At 31.2% G+C, this 22235-nt stretch overlaps 1 protein-coding gene across 18 annotated transcripts in view; it reads left to right on the top strand.

The window, feature by feature from the left end:
* fne (found in neurons) overlaps window positions 1-22235 on the top strand; it is a 34968-nt gene that overhangs the window by 9364 nt on the left and 3369 nt on the right. For 6 of the 18 annotated variants that reach the window (XM_035078121.1, XM_035078128.1, XM_035078122.1 and 3 more), the window contains exons 1-6: window positions 12415-13019; window positions 17030-17263; window positions 18287-18346; window positions 19403-19506; window positions 19583-19736; window positions 20708-20746. In XM_035078121.1, coding sequence (XP_034934012.1) covers window positions 17068-17263; window positions 18287-18346; window positions 19403-19506; window positions 19583-19736; window positions 20708-20746 — 553 coding nt within the window. In that variant the 5' untranslated portion in view covers window positions 12415-13019; window positions 17030-17067. Of the gene's footprint in view, window positions 1-4452; window positions 5335-6090; window positions 6405-12414; window positions 13020-17029; window positions 17264-18286; window positions 18347-19402; window positions 19507-19582; window positions 19737-20707; window positions 20747-22235 lie in introns of those variants that run through there. The other 12 variants (XM_035078126.1, XM_035078130.1, XM_035078124.1 and 9 more) reach the window with 6 other exon arrangements.

Here is a 22235-nt window from a genome sequence, read left to right as displayed (position 1 = left end):
GATTGATATTCTCCAAGGTATTCCAACATGATAATGTTGGTGGAGATCTACCTATTTCTGAATGATTTAATATTTGCTTAAAGAGTTTTATAAACTTCTTAAATACTTTTTGTACATTTTATCTTCTATTTATTGAACATTTCTACTGGAGTATATATTCGAATTTTTATGGTCCTCAACATCAATCCTCCAGACTGAAGAAACTTCAATCTCTTACAGTGCAGAAACATTTATCCAATTGAACAGATGTTCCAGTGAACTGCACCTTTCTTTAGAAATTTTTTCTACTTTACGATCATGGATGTTTTTTCATAAATTTTTTTTTTCTAATTTTTTAAACTTACTTTATCGCTTAGGACTGCATCGATAAATTCTTCTTTAAGTTATTTTTCTTCAACTTTATACTCTTTCTTTCTTACAACTCATCTAAAAGTCTCAAGAAAAATTATAGCCATCAATAAATATTCATCGTTTTACCTATTTCTCGTACAGTTACTATAATAGAGAAGAAAAAAAGTGAAGTCTTTTCTGCTAGCCTTTGTAGCAAGTTGATGATTGTACCAGAGTTGTAAAAAAATTCTTGTGACATTTTTCATTAAAATTTATTTCATTAATGTAAAGTCTTTGTTATTATTATTATTATTCTGATTATTGGATACTATCAATTGTATTTTTATTGAGATATTTTTCATTTATAAACACAACAAAGATGAAAAGTGGAACAGAATATATATGTCTGCCCCAACATGTATTTTTCTACTTCAGCACATTTTATATTACAGAAGCATTGATTATTTACTCTTGTTCTTATTTCTCTGCAAGCTTTTTTTTTTGTTTTAAACCGTACACTTGAGAATATCATTACTAACCTTTAGTTTATAATAGTCGAGAATGCTAAAATACCGTCCAAGACAAAAGTTAAACTTTGTATAATGTATTAATTCCTCAAGAGTTTCGTTGAAATCTGCTTTGTTTGAGAGTCTATTGTCTTTTTTTAGTCTCAGTAAATTTTATCGTGCATTACTCTCTCTCAAGTCGTGTATTTTGGGCTAAATCTGAGGGTCTGTTTAAGAAGGGTAGAAAATTTTTTCAAAGGGTTATCATAACAAGGGGATAACAATTCAGTTATAAATATTTTCCTGCCAGTATCTCTAACATCTTCTTGGCAGTTTAAATTAATGGAAATAATTAAATTAAATTGATATTAGGGGATTTGTTGGAATAATAATTTTTGCAACAATATCAAGACAACGCATGCGTTAGTGAATCAGCGCGCCAAGTCAGGGTGTGTTGTGCGATGGAGAATGGATACCCAACGCTCTTGGCTAACCAAAGACCTGAAGAAGGGATGATGATGGTGTAGTTGTTGATGTTGGGGGGTTGGTACATTTGCAAACTATAGTCAGGAGTGTAAGAAATAGAAAAAAATGATGCAAAAAAAGGCATGTACTCGTGTAGGTGGTTGGTTGGGAATAGGGAGGAAGGAAAAGCAAGTGAGAGAATCGTTAGACTGAATGATTGTAAGAGTATGCGAACGATCGATAATCGAAATACCCCTACTTATACTGCTACGAGACGCTTCTTCTATCTCTCTTTACACCCTCTATTGCGACTCCACCCATCTGTACTTGACATGACAGTGGCGTAGCAAGATGATATTACCACATGAAAATTCCACTAGAGAGATATCGAAAGATTACTCAAGAAAAATATTTCTTTGTCCTTGAATTAGAATTTTTTTTACGTTTTCTTCATGATTTTTAAAGCATATTATTATGTTCGAACATAGATGGATGTGCGTACGTACAATTATACGTACGTATGTCAGGTTTTTTTTTTGTTATTTTCAATATCTCAAGAACCACTGGAGATATCGAATCCGGACAAATGTTATTCGAAAGATAATACAATACAGAAAATTTGGAAAGAGTTTGAGCAAATTCGGCACAGTCGTTTTTTTTTAATAACAAAAGGAGTGTAAAATAAATTAAGTAAAGAAGACATTAAAAATAGTTTCTACTTATTCTTCTCATATTTAATTGATGAGTTACAAACAAATATTTAAATTGTAATAAAATAAAAAATGGTTTTAACAGTAGAGGTTTATTGCAATCAAAATAAATATTTTTGTGTACAAAAAAATTTTTCAATGGAATTATTAGATACCGTTTTGAGCTGAAGTTAGGATTGTAGAAAAGCATTTACTCAAATTCGATAAGACCATTTGGTATAAAAAGCTTTCAGCATTCCAAGAAAAAAAAAATTCATGAAATTACTAGACGTCTCTTGGTCTGAAAGTCATAAAAATTTAAAATCAAAACCGACTTCATTATTTCGAGAGAGTTGAGAAAAATTACATAGCAATTTTATAAAATGCATTTTAATGAAAATTCGAAACTTTTGGAATAATCTTCATTTCATCAGAATTCACTGATTTTTTTCTCCATAAATGTTTAAAAGTGTGTTAAAAGTTAAAACTGTTTTTAACATTTAAATAATATTCAAACTAAATTGCAACCACTTCCCTTAATGTTGAAAAACATCAAAAGAGGAAGAATTGTCAAATGTGTTGAGTTGCATATAAACAGTGATTGAATTGAACACGATCTAAACAGGTTTCCTTATGACAAAATAAATCGAAAAATAAAAGCTTTTAATACCATAATACAAGGTCCATGAAAATCTGTTATTGTCAATTTATAACATAACATGACAACTGTTTAAATAAAAGATCTCCTGGTCTGATAGACTTGAATAGAATTTTAAAATGTATATTCCCGCATGATCATATGAAGGCAGCTGGCTATAAAAGACGATCATTTATCAGTTGCACTTTAGCGTAAAAAAAAGGGTAAAAGGTCGGAGATAGAGATAATGTTAGAAAGCGATTATCTGTAGCCAAGAGAGTCCTGACCTTACCCAGTCTCACGTAAGCGCAAGCGTATGAGAATGAGAGGGAAAATATACTACAGGAACTTTATTCTCTTGTAAAAGAAAAATTATTCTTTCGTGTATACACCGTTTCATTTTATCATTTCCTCCATTCTTTTTTTTTCCTTTATTTCCATTCATTCTGATAAGGCACCAAATTTTATTCACTGATGAGAATAGATGCATTTTTTTCTCACCAGTTTATCTATCACTAGAGTGAAGTGTGCTGTAGTACATTTTTCATTCTCTTCCTTTGTTAATTTTTAACTCTTGTACTGACATTTTGTTATCGTTTATGTATCTCGGATACAAATTACTTCTGACTGTATACACAGCCATTATTCAATCGAATTATCATATCCATCAACATTGTCTATTTTAATATCTTCCTTACCCACGTGTAAAACGGAAGCTTATCGCAACTCATCAACAACAATCAATATTTCGACGTCAAAAATTGTTAACCCTCACTCGGTACCTTCAATTTTGACAATATATTTAGCTATGGAACTGTTGTAAATGGCAAATGTCATAATAGACCTTGATAAATTTATTTTTTACCGCAACTTGGTTATTAAAATTTCAAAAAAAAAGAGATTTTATTTTTATATGTAATTGTTTAAATAAATGAATAAATGTCCTGAAAGTATACGTTTTCCATGCGAGTATCTAATTATTATAAATATTAGAAAAGAAATAGAAATATCGTTAGAACAATACTGAAGTAAAGTATTCACTGATTATATTTTAAGATTAATCGGAATCTCATTCTAACGGATATTAAATGACAGATAAGTATTTTGAAATAAAATCACGACTTGTCCTTTTATCTCATGAATTCTCCAAAAATGATGATGAATTTTTTCTGTCGTATATAAACTAGCTTTTGGAGATTAATGAATGATTCATAAGTCTAAGGAAAGTGTGCTGAAATAAATGATAATTCGAAGAAAAATCGATGTCTGCCATAAAAGCACATATCTTTGTAAAACATGACGGAGGAATTTGAGAATGGCATCGAGATGATCCCGCGAATTTTCACACGAGTTTATCCCAGCAGTAGCAGCAGTAAGGGGTGGCTGCACTCTCCACCATCAATTCTCTTTACTCCCCTCGAATCCGCCTCCTCATCATCATCAAGAGCCCGCGCGTGCGTTCTCGAGCTCACGATCGAGTGATCCGATTCTTGTACATACTCATTTTTTCCTCCATCTCCCTTTCTCTGACTTGGTTTCTCGTTTTCACACCCCCGTAAGTGACTGAGGCGCGTGCGCGTACACTAAGGGAGAAAGATGAAGGAAGGGGGATGGTTTTCGCAAGTTCTTATTCTATCTTTTACTACAGTGAATATCATCTCTGTCATACCCTGGGACTCTCGACTGGGTCTCTGGCCGTACTATGCTACCCCTCTCGGTGGTACTCCACGGAGGGTCGAAGCCACTACTCCTTGAACAGGCGCATTGGGTAGCTTTGGGTGCAGCCGCCGGGTCTGAACGTGCTCCACCCGTCAGTTTAGTTACCGCACCACATAAGGCATTGCGTTGTAGACACCGTTATAACCCGCAATATTATTACCTTACTTATATTCATTAATTGATTAATTCATTCATTCGTTCGTTCTCGTACGTTGATCCTCCCTCCAACAAGCTAACAAGTTTAATATATATACATTTTACACATATATATATTTATTACATAATAGTTCGTGCGAGTAACATTACGTTCAACCACAAGTCTCGTTTTTTAATCGCGAGTTACACTTTTCCCAATCCCTAAATTCCCTAAAACGACACTCCTTTACTTATCGAGTAAAATAACTCAATCATTATTTTTCAATTATATTTATTCTGTTAATTTGTCTCTACGATCATACATCATATATTTCACAATCCACCTTTCAAAATTATTATTATTCTTCGTCTGATCATTATACTCGGGTTTGGACTTTTCTAAGTAGTCTTGCTGCTGATTGAAAATAATTATTCTCACGTTTTATATCCAGATACATTGATACATGACATAACCGCGTCTAAATGTATTTATCGTGACTGATAAATATTATTTCAAACAAACGGTGGTTACAAACAAGATAAAAAGTCTCAGCTGGAAGATCATTATTATTCAAACACTAGATGTTTGTGGTGATATTCGGACTTTGATACACTGATGATGTTTCTGATGAAATATTGATAGTTTTTCAATTATAATAAATTTTTTGCCAATTAATTTTCTAACGTGAGATGAGTTTAAAATATACATCTTAATACTCAAATAATATTAATTGTCCAAATAAAAGAAAATAAAATATATATATATATATATATATAATATAAAAACCCATCACTGAGTTTCGTTCTGCGCTATAGTCAGCATCCTCCAACCACTGATTTTCATCGTTAACCGGTATGTTCATTTTTTTCTTTACTTTGTGTTCAGTACTGCCTGATATAAATTTTATATTTATTACTTAATTATTCATTATTATTGATCGCTATTTTGTAATATTATTATAATAAGTTTAGTTTGTTCGTTTAATTATTATTAAATCCCACCAATTTTTGGGATTGTTTAAGCTTTTTCCATCCCATTTTCCTTTTTTTCCTTATTCTTATTAATTCCACGATTAAGTTGTTGGTACGCTCATGCTCAAAGGCTCAGATTGATTAAAAAATAAATAAAAACACAATCGGAATATTTTTTTTATTATTTTAAAAGTTTTATGGGTGACAACGGAAATGGATAAAAATCATTAATTATTTAATAGAAAAACAATTCTTGAGTTTAACGAGCCATAAATTTCTGTATTACACCTGGATGATTGTAATCCTTTCTGAAGGACACCTTGGCAAGTGGATGAGAAAAAAAAAATCGGTAATAAAAAAAAGTTGAATGATATTAAAAGTAAAGTAGACTATTATTTTTTATCTGATGATAAAAGTGCTCATTTCTCTTTTTTCTTATTCTCAATACCGCATAAATATCTTTAAAATCATTAAGTGAGGTCTTGCCTGGGTGTGGCTTCGAGCTGAGCGTACCGCGACGACGCCGACTCCGATGTCGACGAAGAAGCTTGCAAGCTTCTTTCTTTTTTGCTGTGTATAAAACTTCATAATTCTTTTTAAATAAACTCAAGCATATAATTTAAAAGAATATCTATAGAAAACATTCTTTAGACATCAACCCCCAAGTGTATTCATCAGGTGTATAAAGATGGCGCTGAACGAAGAAAATACTACTGGCAAGAGTGCTTTATATAAAAATCAATCGAAGAGTATAAAGCCAAACAAAAAAGAAACCAAAAGAAAAAGAAAAAAAGAAATGGAAAAAAAGTTTTCGCGACGCATCGGGGTCGGCAACCCCACATTTTCCATTCCCTATTCCCAAAGCATTGTCTCAAGGGACGTTGGGTATACCACGAGGGGTGCGAGATCATGGGCAGTCAAAAAAAAAAGAAGGAATCTGAAAATACTAACGTAAGTAATACCTCGCATAAACCCGCTTTGCTTTTTTAAGTATAAATTTTCAAGCATTATTATCAACATTTTCCTTATGCAAATGCCAATAATAAATTATATTTCCAAATCATCATCAAAAAATGATCATAATAACATTAATTTTTGCGATTGAATGTGCATAAATTATTGAGCAAAAAAAAAACTGTGCATGGAACCGATTTATCGAACAGGAGATGTGTATGAAATTGCATTGTTTTAAGGGGAGAAGTGATGGGGGTGAGAAGGGGATGATGAACGGAGGTTTTTTAAGAGGGAAAGAGAGATAGTGCGAGCATTGGGGAGCGGCAGACTCGCTTGCCGGTTATTGATCGCTTCTAGGTCCATGTGTCGCGCGTGCGTTTTTGCTCGAGGGTGAACTTGCGAGGGTGAGTCGAGGGGTGCAAGAGAAGGAGAAAGAGTAAGAGAGAGAGAGAGAGAGAAAACCAACTGGGGTTCATATACCCCCGGGTTAGCTGCAACGCCGACGTTCCTTCCAGCCGTACCACATCGACCAATCAATGGAGCCCCTCGGACACTCTCCGTCTCTCTTATTTTATTTCACTCTCTTTCTCCTTCTTTCACCACATTTCGTTCTTTTACATAATTCGTTTCTGCTGTTATGTCCACTACACCGGTAATAACGATGATTCATGTTGGATAAATTATTTTACCTTGTCATAGATTACCACCAATATCAACAATTGAATATTAATATTTCAAAGTATTTATATTCAAAAGTATAACTGAAAAAACCATTTTGTGCTGCACAAAAAAATGTTCATTTAATTGATAGAAAGAGTTTGGAATATTTACAATAAAATATTTTATTGAATTTCATTAAATGTACTTTGTTATTTGGTTCAAGATAAAATGCTATAAACCAACTATAGATTTCAACACACTCTGAAGTGATTTTTCAAATTTTTCTTCTCAGATTACGTATTTTTTATTTATTTTTTACATGTAAAAAATATTTAAAAATATTGAGGAAACTGGCATACAGAGAAAAGAAGACAAAGTTTGACAGTGTAAGTGCAGTAATGATTTTATAATAAATTATTATTTAGTGAATTTTGAGGTGTCATGGCGGACGTCTTTGTCATGGGCTTTCTACTAAAAAATAATTTATTATGCAATTTTTACTGCACTTACACTGTCAAACTTTGTCTTCTTTCCTGTATACTATTTTCCTCAACCCTTGTAAATATTTTTTTAAAAACATGTATTTTATCAATAAATTATTTTTTTATCATTTTAAATAATCATTAGGATTGAATTTTTAAAAATATTACCATGCCAACTCTAAAAAAAGATTTTATTGCGACTATTCAAAATTTTATTAGTCGCAAAAAATGTTGCTTTTTCACAATAAATTTTTTCCAGTATTTAATTGTTGAGATTTTAAAGAATTTTCTAATTTCGAATTGAAGGCAAGTTAAAATGGCACTGTTTATTATTCGGCTGAAAGTAAAATTATTCGGGAGGCTTAAAAAAGAGAGCAAGAATCAAAAAATACCATTCTTATACCAACTGCCACCATTGCATGATACAGTGGGCGTTGTGTAGCAGCATATGACGCTAAACTAAGGGGAAACTTTTGAATCGTTTCGTTTCTCATATTTAAACCATTTGGTGTCACTAATATTATGTCTTACCTTGAAAACCTATTGTGTAGTTTAGTCGGTTTTAAAAAAACGTTAGAGTATCTCGCAGATGTTACACGGTTATTTGTATTGCTATGATATGTTATGAAGACACTGTTATGTATGATTATTAAAAAGAAATTGGTCTAGAAGGTTATTTCTGACATGTTTGCTTGAAATAGCTTTCAATCGATTATTTCATTTGTTGTCAAAGATAATCGATAGACAAGGTATATTTTTTTTATAAAGTTTTCATAAGTAATACTTTGTATTTTATTGTAGAAGTAAGAGTATTTGTGAAAGTAAAACTGTTCTTTGTAATAACAATAGACGTTTTTGTCGATAATTTGTTGCTCTATATACACAGAATTCTCAGTAAAAGAGTTTCCGACTAGTTGTAAAGATGACAGTAAAGATAATACTGTTGGAAAATTGCCGAATCGATTAACTGTCGTCTTCATATCACTTTCTGCTTCCAATTTTGTCTTTTATTGCAGCTAGTCATCTATTAAACTAAATTCAATTGACACTTTTATTTTTTCATTTCAAACATTATCGATTATCGTTGTATGTACCCGTTTTTTTAGCTACAATTATTCCAGCATTCATCTTTTTATTTCAACATAAAACATACATATTTGGCTTCCAAAAGCATCACTTATACCTTTGTAAACGTTGCAACAGTCAGCTTGAAATAAATCTTTATTTCAATAGAACTTGGGAATATTAAATAAAGCTGGATTATTCAATTAGGTAAACTTTTTTAGTAGCTAATTAAATTCATAGTAACTCCATATAAATATATAATTTTGTAGTTTATCAATGATTCGTTGATGAACTGCTAGCTAACTGGATATCAATTGATAAAAAAAATTTATTTATTGTGATACAATGAAGGAAATGAAATTTATCTCAGCTTCCTGGTGGAATAAAAAATCATCTTGAATATCTTTTTCAGTTCTTTATCCATCGTAGGATGTTAAAATAAAATATATAATTCTCAAGCTTTGAATATAATTGGACCAAAAATAATGAATAGCAATTCAAGAGTTCAATTTAACTTACAGCTCTTTGATATTATCAGTCAAATTCATCAGTCAGACTAATTAAAATTTTATTTCTCATCAATTAGTCTTGATGATGAAAGCTTTTAATTGATATAGAAAACGTTGAAATTTTATATAACATCTCAAGCGTAAAAATCGTTGCTGGGAAATAGGTTCATGATAGAAACTGCTCTATACATTGGCTTTATAATACTTATATCCATGTCGAATGGATCTAAGTCATTTAGCAGAATATAATTCTCATGACCCCTGAGGTCATGTATTCTAAAAGGTAAATTCAATCCACCGGGACATTTAAAGTGTCTGCAAGCTGATATACAAGATGCAAGAAGCTCAATATTGTACAGAAAAAGCAGTAGAATTAGCAGCTGTAGCCAAATCCAGGGTTGCTCATTCGTCAGCCCCTCTTTGGCGTCGTCAGCTGAAGTGTACTTGGTATTATTCAGGCATTTACAGTAACTAACTAGCTTATGTACGTCGTCCATATTAATCCCTAACTGCTTTTTCTATCTAAATAAAAAGTGCCCATCATTCTGAGTAAATTTATATTAGCTTTCAACTAAGTAACATGACTGTTTACTCTGCCTTATTCTTATTTTATTTCCTAGACTAATCGATAGAGACATTTTTCACATGAATGATTTAATGTTCACTTGTTTACTGTAATATTTATTTTTTGTAAAACTTTTAGGATTTAGTCATTTTTCTTTACCTTTTGATTGATGAGATAAATATTTTCTAAACAAATACTCAGCCATAGTTCACCAATACAATAATAATTATGATCAAAATATTACGTTTCTAATAGAAAGAGTTGGTAATTTTTTTTAATAATAATTTCAATCATTCATTAATTGAAAGTTAAATTAATATTAAAAATTCTATTTATATACTAGTGATTAAATGAATGATATTTTAAATTGCTTTTATAATTAAAAATCGAGATTGAACACATGACAAAATAATTGAAAGTCTGTGCTGGAATTTTTGTTTTTCTTGTCAAATCAATGTCACTGATTTCTCTCATTGTTTCTAATCCCTTTTACTGGCACGTAGACTAAGCTAAGCCTATATGTCATCCTTCACCCGACCACGAACTCTTGTATATTTATAGTATTTATACGAGTATGTATTTATAATTTCACTTGGGATAGTTAGCAAAGCAGTAAAATACCACAACTCCAATTTCAAATTTTTTTCATTGTTATTTCTTTTATTAATACTCACACTTATGTTTATTCATTATCAATAAAAATTCCTTGATGTCTTAAATTTAAACTTGGATCATCTAGAGAAATAATTACGTAACAAAAAACAATCAAAACAAAATTTATATGACATTTGAAGTATATTGTATTACAAAGTTTGACTTCCTTTTGTTGGAGATGATTTAATGATAGAGAGGTGTAAGTGGGATTCTTGGAAGCAATGTTGGCTAGGTGTTGACCAAAATATTGGCTCTAGGGCCAAGTGTTGCTTGGATTTCTTTCATCAGACTCACGTAATTTTTCGATGTCATTGTTATTATTCATATATATGAAAATGTTATTTTCTATTTCCTTGTCTTTATCATTAGGTCGATGGCATTTATAGAGGAGGTCAGGGTAGATGCTTTAAATAAAAGCACTAAATGAACCTATCATAGACATTAGCAACTCTAGTTAAAGTTCACTGAAATATTAACATTCATAACATATATAAAATTTATTATCTGTGGAAATAAAGTAGCTAAGACTATTTGTGATAAATGAAATGAGAGTTTTAATACCTCAAGGATATTAAAGGACGTTTAAGTTTACACATCCAAGTGTAAACTTTAAAATTAATGCATCAATAGTTGATGGTATAACAAGTTATGCAAATTCCTAGAATAATACTCAGGGAAGTTATTATGTAGACAGCCCAAGTGAGAATACACTAACGATCGATAAAATTATATGATACTAGACTGCAGTGTAATGTCTGCTTCAAAGTTTCTCGTTGACCTTTCAAGGATTTTTAGTTCTATTGTTGTCACTCTCACTCTTATCTCGATTACATTTCTCATGAAGGAAATAATACAAATTCTTAGCGTCTCTAATTATTTGACATTGTTCTAATTTAATATTATCTCACTTGCAATTAATTATTGCTCTCTGCTACCTTTTATTTAAAATGGAGATAATATCAAAAAGCATCAATAAGTATGTAATTATTTTTATTAAATTCTTCCATTAGAATAAAATGATTTTTTTATCGGGTATTCTAAATTATAGAAAGGAATTTTTTCGTTAATTAAACGTGAGTTTAATTTAATTTTGATTGAATTTGAAGGACAATCAATACCATAATTAAATCATTTTTGACAAGAGGGATTCATTTACGTCATCAGTAAAATAGCACAAGATTGACTTGTTAGTTATTTCCACTTATTAACGTGAGTTTATTAATTGAATAAATTCTGTATTAAACAACATCACGAATATTATTTTTTGAGCTTGCAAATTATAAACAGTTATGATGAAAGCAACGGTTGTTTATTAAAAACGAACAATCCCTGAAGTATACAATTAACAGAATGAAAGGTAGGACGTTAATTAAATTTTAATGAATAAATTCAGATACAATTATTTCATTTTAAACTTCAGAAGCGCATTGTTTTTTCTCCCTTTCAATAAAGAAATAATTAATTTATGTTATGGAAGTAGAATTTTTTCTTTTTTCTTAGCTCGTGTAATACCTTAGAAAGACGAAATTTGTATACGAATTTCATCAGCAAGTTATGATGAAGCCTTAGAATGTTGAATAGAGGAATAAAAACTAAATGAAATTGAACTGAAGAGAAGTAATTTAGTCCAAACTCCCCTTCTGAAATAGTTAAATCAATTTTCAGAGTTCTCTCCCTTAGATTCGCGAATCGATGCCGACGTGGAGTCGTCGCGAATTTTCGAAGTCGCCGTGTCAGGAACCATACCAGGAGCGTGTGAAGGTACACGTGTCACCCTGGGGATTAAATAATATGCGAGAGAGAAAGCGTGAGCAAACGTGGTGGCGTCGTTGACGTGAAGATAATGTAAAGAGTTGGCGGGGAAGCTGAAAAAGTATATAGCGGTGTTTAAATAAAGAGAGAGAGAGAGAGAGAGAATGAGGGGAATGGAGTAATGCATCGTGCATGGCCGAAGTTCGCCGAATGCCGTCGGAGGTCGCACCAAGGCTCAGTGTAGGGAGGTTGGGTTTATCGGGGGGGGAGACACCCGGCGGGTTGTGGTGACTGAGGGGGAAAGAGGAAAGAGAGACTCGTTGGCGTGCAAAGTGCCCGGTGTCTCATATCGTTCAGTCTCTAGGCAGCCTCCGCCCGTAACGTTGTTTCTTTGTTTCCTTAGTCTAGTTACTGTCTTTATTTCGCCTGTCACGCGTGTTTTACGTGAGGCTTCCATCAAAAGATCATCCAAGGAGAAAGAAAAGTGCGGGTGAACGTCAAAAATAGCCGAAATATCACCAAGAACATGATATTATAATCATTGATACAACGGCATGGGTTTCAGAGCCGGATGACGGGCTTTGGTCGTTTTTTCTTTTTTTAAAATACCCTCAATTAGTATTTTGTTATCGATTAACGTGAAATATTAAATATATCATCTAGAGCTGTGGTTAAGAATAATCCATTATTTGTGATGAGTGCAAGTTTGCCTAAATGTTCATTTATCGCAAGCACCGTAGTTCACTTTTATTGATTTTTTCCTTTCGTTTCGGGCGGCGGTGAGAGCGTGACGCGTCCCACACGGTGGGGGGTGAGTCTCGAGTTTCGGAAAGGAAAAAATTTTATTAATTAACCATTTATAAGACTACAATTGAACTTTTATAATAGTGAGAGTCAACTATCGGAATTACCTGTGATTATTAAGGTAAGACTTCTTTTCTCTCTTACATGTCTATCGATTTATCATTATCATGATAATAACATTTTTATACCCAATTTATTTCCTTTGCTGTTACGTTGCCAATGATGATAAGGAACACATACTTTGGGCTGAAGAAAACACGTGTTACGTTCACTGGTTCTTTAGTGAAACAAGAAATACGTGAGTGAGGAAGAAGACAGTAGTTAAAGACGGAAGTTATGCTGCGCAAGTATTCACGTGTGGGTCTCTACGCAAGAGAAGATACATAGCTTTCAATGTTTGCCTGTGCGTGGGTTTTGCATTGTATTAGTGAACCGGCACGGACGTCATATGTGTGCGACACGAGAGCGTGCGTAGCTCCTGTCGTATTATATGTGGAAAGGGGCGTACGAGTTGCGAGGGGTTTCCCTTGGAATATTCGCGAGAAAGGAAGAGAGAGAGAGAGAGAGACTAGTTACGATGAGGGGAGAGCGAGGGCGCATGGATATTATTGATCGACGGTGGCCACGCGATTTTCATGATCCGTCGCCATGACCACCTGGTTAACTTTCAAGATTGTATCTAGTTAACACCATCAATATTTTCTTTCAGATATATATATACACAATCTTTGCTCATTTTTATTAACAAAGATCAAAGTTTAAATGCTTTATTTTTACTCCAATTTGATTGGCTCTAAACTATTTAACACCCAACTACTTTGATGCTGAATTATATTTACATAAATTACTATTTAATACATAACTGTATCATTTTGGCGTATAAACAAAAATTCAAATTTCGGTTCCAATGAATAAATTTATCTTGACATCATTCGTTTATATGTCAGATGTTAATTAATTTTTTAAAAATAGTTTTCAATGTTATTTTAAATGAAAATTTTCTTATTAAAATAATAAAATGTCTAGTTTATTATGAAGACAAAAAAAAAAGCTTCTAATAGAATCCGTGAAATAAATAGATTTTTCATTGTAAATTTTTTTGAAGCATAATTAATGTCTTTTGTATTAGGTGAGTTATTTAATTCAACTTTTAATATATGTTAAAATAAAAAGAATACATAGAACAATTAAAAATACTGAATGGAAGAATGAAGTAGACTAGTAGAGTGGCTTCTTTTGCGGGGGTAGAAATGATATGTTGAATTCTCTCTTGAAAAGGATAACAATAGGATTGCCAGGGTTGCATTGTCGAGTTCTAAAATGCCGCATGTTGAGTGTGCGCGTGGATCGATAGAACTCTTTAGCAATTTTCTCTCTTCCTCTTTCGTCATTCTTTCTCTTTTACTCTCACTGATACTCTTTAGTTCATGCTCTTTCTCTCTCGAAAGATACGGAACGGCGATAATCAAGCTTTAGAATTGTACTCCACATCCTCTAGTTATCAACATACTAGAGGTTTACTCTACACGCCATTTTCGCTAACTATAGATTTTTGTTTCATACTGTATGAATCCTAGCTCCAATTAAACGCTGATAATCATAAATAAAACATCAATGGATATAAGGAACTACTTTATCCTTATTCAACTATCGACTAAACTTTTAGTTAAAGAAGCAAATATGTTTGTGTTTGCTTATCAAATATTTGAAAGAATTTTATTTATAGCTAATTCTAAATAGAAGCTGGAAAATGTCAGATTCTTTAACCTAATTTTTTTTAAAAAGTTAATGTAGATTTTATTTAGAAATATTCCAATCGATGCTAAAAGTGCACGAAGCAAAAAATTGTCGTCATACAAAAAATTTTAATCAATAGAAAAAAATTTGGAATTTTTTAAGTAAATTATTTTATTGAATTTTGCTTGAAATCGTCTTTTGATATTGGATTCAAGATTGTGATCCTATTTACGAAGATACATAATTATATGGAGTTAGTTAATAATCGGAATAAATTGAAAAAGAAGTGACTTTTTCCTTATTGGTTAAAAAATTAAAATTATCGTTCAATCTACGTAGCTCGTGTATTCTATTCTAGTAAATTCGGATAAATTCTAATAAATTTAGATTAATTCTAAGAAAATTCTGACTTTCTGAGACACCATGAATCTTTAAAAAAAAAATATCCATTCAGTGAAACACTAGAATAAACCAAACTCTGATAATTCTATTCAAAATAATAGAGCACAATTAAAATGTCTTTCTTCAATGAATTATTTTTTTATTATTTCAAGTAACCATCAGGAATGAATTTATAAAAAATGCTACCATGTCGATGAAAAAAAATATTTCATTGCGACTATTCAAATTTTTGAGTTGAAAAAAAAATAATCCTCGTTCACAGTAAACTTTTTTCTTGGTGTAGCTTTGAAAACAGCTGTTTCGATAGACAATTGTTACAACCAAAGTGATGCTATAAATTCCTTAAACTCCAACTAGAGGTAAAAAAATAGTAACGTACACCATTAATTTATGATTTCCTTGAGCCTATATAATTTAAAAGGACAAAAAAGAAAAAAGTAAAATATAAAATCTATAATTCAATTAAAAAACCTTCAATTCCATCTGTTCTCGATCTTCAGGAGGGCGTAAAGGTGTTTCGTAGGCGACAGCTGATGTGAGTGTGCCCTCAGTGGTTGAAGGAAAAGGAAGCGGCAGTGGTTGAGGAGATTGTATTAAGTGTGAGGGAGAGGAATGATATTAAAATATACGTCAGTGGCCCGTGCCGGTTGATAAATGTGGCAGCTGTGTATGTATATTCGGAAACAGAACCACTGTGTGACTCCCTTTGATTGTGAGACTATCCAACCACCCTAACCAGACTCCCCCTATATATTTTCCCGCGTCCCTCAACCATGGACTACGGTCTCTTATCCCTCGTTGGCACGCATATCGCATGCATATGCAGTGGTTCCAAGTTCCGTACTACTACGGGGGTTGAACTCTGCCATGGGAGCCTTTTAAATGACTATGACCAGGGTTCGTCGCCCCTTTAAACTCACCATGTACCCCCCAGTGACTCTCAGTTGCCATTTTTCATTCCTTTTTTTTTTTATATAAATTATTCATTTCTGCTAATTTTTATTCCTAATTAATACATTTATCTACTGAATTAATTTACACAAATTTTTTTCATTCAATTTATGCAAAAGCAAACCTTATTTTCAACGAATTTTATCAACAAAACATCAGTATTTCACTTAGACAAATTGTCTCGTTTATTCCATTGCTGCAAAACTGTTTTAATTCAATGGAATAATGTTTTTAATATTTATTCAAAATCATTTATCAAAGTGAAGTTGGTAGTTGTTGATAAAATGATGGAAGAGCATTGAAAATTTATTTATAAATTACTAAATAGGAGAGAGAGACGATTTAAATGATATTAATCGATAAGGAAATGTTGGCAATCACTGACCCACCCTTTCAAACAAGGAAAGGACGTAGGGGTTGGTATATAGTCGCGCAATCCCCAGTAACTTCGATCGCAAGGGGTAGCTGTGTGCAATTTTGCGAGCCCCAGCCATGTTTGTCGCTCGTTGGGTGATCCGATTGGTTCTTTCATCTCTAGCCATAGCTTTATGACATCCTGCTATATATCTATATAACCCCCATGCATTTATGCCATTTCCACATGATGCTCGGGGGAATGCCAGAGAACATGAGCAAATATTTAATAACGCCATTTTATCAGAGACAAAACTAATAAATGGGATGTATTTTAAGGATTATATGCAATCAGACAGGAATAATTTGACATCTAACAGCACAACGTCTGAATGATTCTAATGAAGAACTTTTATTATCAATAGTTCAAAGAAATTAAGGTTTAATTTTATTCTTTACTTTTTTTTTCCTGTAATTTATAGATGAGGACTTGATGATGACCTAACGTGTGACTTTATAAACAGAAACAAAACTGATCTATTATTAGAAATATTTGTATAAATATTTATGCCTAAAGTGTGTTGGCAAATGTGAAGAAATAAAAAGTATTTATTTGATTTTCAGTTGAAAATAATTTTGAATGTTTTAATTAAAATATTTAGTGGAATTTATTTGATTTATTTGCAGATTTCTTACGTAGTTAGACGACGTGTGAAACGAGTGCAATGATGGCAAACGGAATGGATACGGTTGTGCAACAGAATGGGGGCTCGACCCCTGGTCAAACCTCACAGGAGGAATCAAAGACGAATCTTATCGTTAATTACCTGCCACAAACAATGACACAGGAAGAGATACGCTCTTTATTCTCCAGCATTGGGGAGGTTGAGAGCTGCAAGCTTATCCGGGATAAAGTCACTGGTGAGTTTCATTTATTTTCTGACCATCCTTATCTCTACATTTCATCCTATGCCTCTTTGTAATATATATTCTCAAATATTCTCCATACCTATTTTATTTTATTCTTAAAACATTTTTTTATTTTACTCATCAACAACTATTCTTTTTATTTCGACTCTTTCTGATACGTAAGCGACAAGAGTGAGACAAGATTATAAATATATTGGATTTGAAAGTACACAAAGATTTGACGTGCTTGTCAATTTCAAAACAAATTCGAGGGAATTCTTTTTTTCCACTTGACCATTGAAATAAGATTGACAGTGAAATTAATTTGTGTGACAACAAAAAAAAAAATTTCTTTATAATTTTTCTGGAAATTTTTCTGTCTATTACCTCAGACTTATATAGTTGATTAGTCATCAAAATAAATCAATAGAATGCGATCGATTAACTAATAACAAATTTTGACTGTTTACAAATGAAGACTAAGAAATATAATAAACCAAAAGAGAGACCTTTGCCTCAGTCTTTAGCTTACTAATTCTTTCTTCTCTAAAACTATCTTGTGTTATTTATTTTTTCATTTTAATTAACAAAATAAAACCAACTTCATTATATGTATATTTATAAATTTATTTCCTGTTAATTTGTTTTTATTAATTTTTCCTCATTTTATTGCTAATAAATATCAGATATTTTTATTTCAACTGTGAACCTTCACCTTTTGCACATCTATCGTTAAATCGACCGACGATTTAAAATAAAAACAAAATAGAATAGACGATATATATATAAGAATGTTGGATAATTCTGGATGGTTAAAATGAAGTTAGTAAATAATAATAATTAATTAATTACTTAATAAAATATATATTGAGGAACTTTAGGACATTCTTCAGCTTGTATATATAAATATATATATAATTAGTTCTTCGACGTTTTCATTATTTCATCTTTATCTTTGTTCTATAGCGTTAAATCAAGTTTGATTAAAATTGTTAAATTTTTATGTCTCTTTTCTTTTTTTCTTAATCATTATAGACTCCACTGCGGCTTTATCGCTTGCCGGAGATATGTTATCCCCGGGACAATTTTCTTTTGGTAAGGATAAACATTTTTTATCATGGGAAAAATCAAAATTTTTTTTATCTTTATAATTAATTAATTAATTAAATATTTAAATAAATTAAATTCATTGAAGAGAATAAAATATTACTTTTATTCGTTAACAATTATTTTATTATACTCCATTGAATTATTTTTAAAATTATTTTTAATCATTGATATTATGTTTTAATGTTCATTTTATTGTGTCATATTCACTATAAAGTTAATAATAATGTTTTATTTATTTATTTTTGTATATTATTTAAATTTAAACGACTGTGTATCATCGACGTCATCTTTACGAAATTCCGCAGCTACTGTAAGTGCGTTAAGACGTAAAATTATCAGACGCCCGTTGGATTTTCACTTGAAATACACTAGAGAGAATGAGAGAAAGGGTATAATAAGTGAGAAAGGTTTAAAATTTAGCATGAATCCGTATGTGTGCTTGTAAAAGTCGTAGACTCTATTTTTGTCTAGAAAGCACGGGGGCGTTGCTTGGATCAAAGCTTCCTCGCCTTATACCCGTAACTTATAGTTATGTTGGCAACGTGGATTCAGGCTTGTGTATTTCAGGTTGCCTCACACATCAATTTGTCCATTTTTAATAAACATTGCCAACAAAAGTACCAGGCCATTTTGTTTATTTATTTCATTAATATGCCTACAAGTAATATCTCTTTTATTCGATTGTAATAATGATTACTATTATTGCAAAAGTTTTAAAAGTCAGAACACAGATACCAACTTTGGGTCATTAACCAACTGAAAATGACTAGGAAAATTTCAATACTCGCGTTAGATTGGCAATTTTCGTACGTGGATAAAAAAATTCCGTATGTCGAATGAGATTGTCAGCACGTCAATCTGTCAAATCTATCCACTGCTTTATAAATCAGTTTGAAGTTTGACTCTGTTTTTAAATCCAGAAAATCAGAATCCAATTTTCTATATTACATGTCATTAATAATTTTAAAATTATTGCACAAAGTTATTAAATTATTTTTTAATTTATAATTTTATATTAATTAATGCTGTCTATGCTTTTAGGACAAAGTTTGGGCTATGGTTTTGTCAATTATCACCGACCAGAAGATGCTGAGAGAGCCATCAACACTCTCAATGGTCTACGATTACAAAATAAGACAATTAAGGTATAACTTTATTATTAAATATTTTTTTAAAAAATAATCTAAACAATAAATCCTGATGAGTTTATTTGTTTTTTAGGTCTCATATGCCAGACCAAGTAGTGAAGCTATCAAGGGAGCAAACTTGTACGTCAGTGGTCTACCAAAAAATATGACACAGCAGGATTTAGAAAATCTATTCAGTCCTTTCGGAAGAATAATTACCTCGCGAATTCTTTGCGATAACATGAGCGGTAAGTTGCAAATAATATTGATAATTAAATTAATTAGATGTATTTGTGTATTTATTTATACTCTAAAAAGAAAATAGTGTCAAGAGAGAATGCATCATGTCGTTGAAACGGCTAAAATAAATTGTTTGCACGAAATAGTCAATCTTAAACTTTTAAGTTAAGATGTTGTGTAATTAAATAATTCTATGTACTTTATGTATCAAGAACAGGAGGGTGGATCGGTGCGCTTCACTCTCAATCATATTTCGGCCGTAAAAAAAATATTTCTGTGTATTAAAATAAATATATAAGTGTTAAATATTTGTTCAACATATAATCGTTAAAGTGTTTATATAAAATTCAGTACGAAAACCTGAATTGAATTTTGACTGATACACAGTTTACACAGACCTCTGTTATTCTCTTATTTTGTTGCTCTGTTACGTTTTTATACAATCTGTCTGTATAATTTATATTTAATGATGTTAATTTTGTATAAAAACACAGCTTTGCGACATCCATTTCTATCCTTTCGTGATTTAACTAACAGTTAGAAAAATATTAATCCTTAATTTCCTTAATTTTAGTAGTGAAAGATGCGTTTTAATTCTTTTGAGTTTGATAACTAAAAAAAAAAAAAAAAATTATTACAATAATTAATGCACAATTCCTTTGAAAAAAAAAAAAATCCTGTGAAACCGCATTTATGTTTAAGTGAAAATTATAGTTATAATTTGTATTATTTTGTAACAAAATTTCACCTCTGGTTCGTGATTGATTTTTTTTTACTTATTTGTATTTGAAACTAATGAGAACTTGATGGTTATAGAATCAATTAAATGCTTCTTTGCTTAATCGAATATTATTTTATTTTCTTTTTGATTGAAAAAAAAACTTAAAAAAATCGAGCATCGAATCAGAGGCTATTTATTACGTATCCTCGCTGTTTTGCTAATTTTAACGAGAATATGATTTTTTTCGTTTCTGTTTAGTACGACAGTATGTGACTGGCGGTGGAGACAATTTACCCGGTACGTAAATCATAATTTTTTATTTTTTTTCTCTTGCACCTTAGTTGAACAGAAATTTCGTTTGGGTTCATTCGTTTTATTCATTATTGCAACGCGTTTTAAACGCACACGCATACAAATACAAGATTACATTAACAGGACATTTTTTTTTTTATTTATTAATTATATATAATTATTATCATTAAGGGACTTTAGAATATTAAACAATAATATTTTTTTAAATTTATAGTTAATGATATAATGATAGTAATAATAATTAATGTCTATGATAAAATTATTAAATGAACCCATTTCAGAATATTGCAACCTAAATCACATTATTCCTTCTAGTTATAATTTAATTAATTGCCAATTAGCGTTAATTTACTTTAATAACTAATTTTCAATATTTTGTCTTTTTTTTTTTTTTTAATCCTTGCCCTTATCTACTATATTAACAACAAATTGACTTATCAAAATTATCCGTTTGCTATTAAAAGAATGAATGTAATCGCGCACCGAGCCACTCGCTCGGACACCCTCTTTGCAATCAGTTGCATCAAAATCTTCACTATGTCAAATATAGTATTAGATCATATGTAATTCAAGTGAAGATAAACTATTAAATATAATAAATACCAACTAATAATTTTGTTCAACAATCAGTTGATTGGAAACAAAATGTCCAAATTGAAGAAAAACAAAATAGACTTTGATAGCTTTGGGTACATTTGAATTAAAAATTCGTAGCAGTTGGTAGGCATCTATAATATTAGATAATTGTATCGAAAAAGTGAAAATTTTGTTTACAATAGAGAGATTACGATACCTTATAAAGTTATAAATTAGCACGTAGAAGAAAGCCTAGTAGATTTCTGGTTGGCTCTAATCTAGTCTTTTAGTCATTAACTCATGATGACCACCAGCTGCTTACGACTATTTTTGTGTAATCCTGTTGAAGAACCTGACTCTATCCACGTGTGCTGTATTTTCCAAATGTTGAAAATACCTTGAGGAAGTTAATCTTGATCACCAGAGTTGTTGACTCGAAGCATACACCAGTTGTGTTGTTTCATCAGCTTCTGGCTTAAGCTTAATGCTTCCGTGGATAATTAAACACATTATCACGAGAAGTTCCTCATTAGGATAACACAACAAATGTACTCAGCTTTGAGTAAATCCATTTAGCATGATATAGAGATCACTAACAAGCCCTGGCTACCTAACTTTATTAATCACTTACATATCAAGAAGATGGTCAACATCAACATTTAGTTGGTAAAGTGAATAGCTCAATTAACGCACAACAGGCAATATTTATTAATTAATATGTATTAAGAATGCATTCTTATTAAGTAGTTAAAGTTATTCACGAATATTTAATTCCTTAGAATAGTCTGTAGATAAGGAAACATCTTTTAGAGTTTTTAATGACTATTTTGATGCAAATTTGAAGGAAGAACAATTAAATGTTTTATTTTAATGAATAAAACTCATAATACCAGGTTGA

This window comes from Chelonus insularis, unplaced genomic scaffold (genome assembly GCF_013357705.1).
Source record: "Chelonus insularis isolate UGA/USDA-ARS -01 unplaced genomic scaffold, ASM1335770v1 contig_150_pilon, whole genome shotgun sequence".
NCBI classification, from domain to species: Eukaryota; Metazoa; Arthropoda; class Insecta; order Hymenoptera; family Braconidae; genus Chelonus; species Chelonus insularis.
Note: the sequence above shows the minus strand (reverse complement) of the source record. Positions and strands in the feature narration are given on the sequence as shown.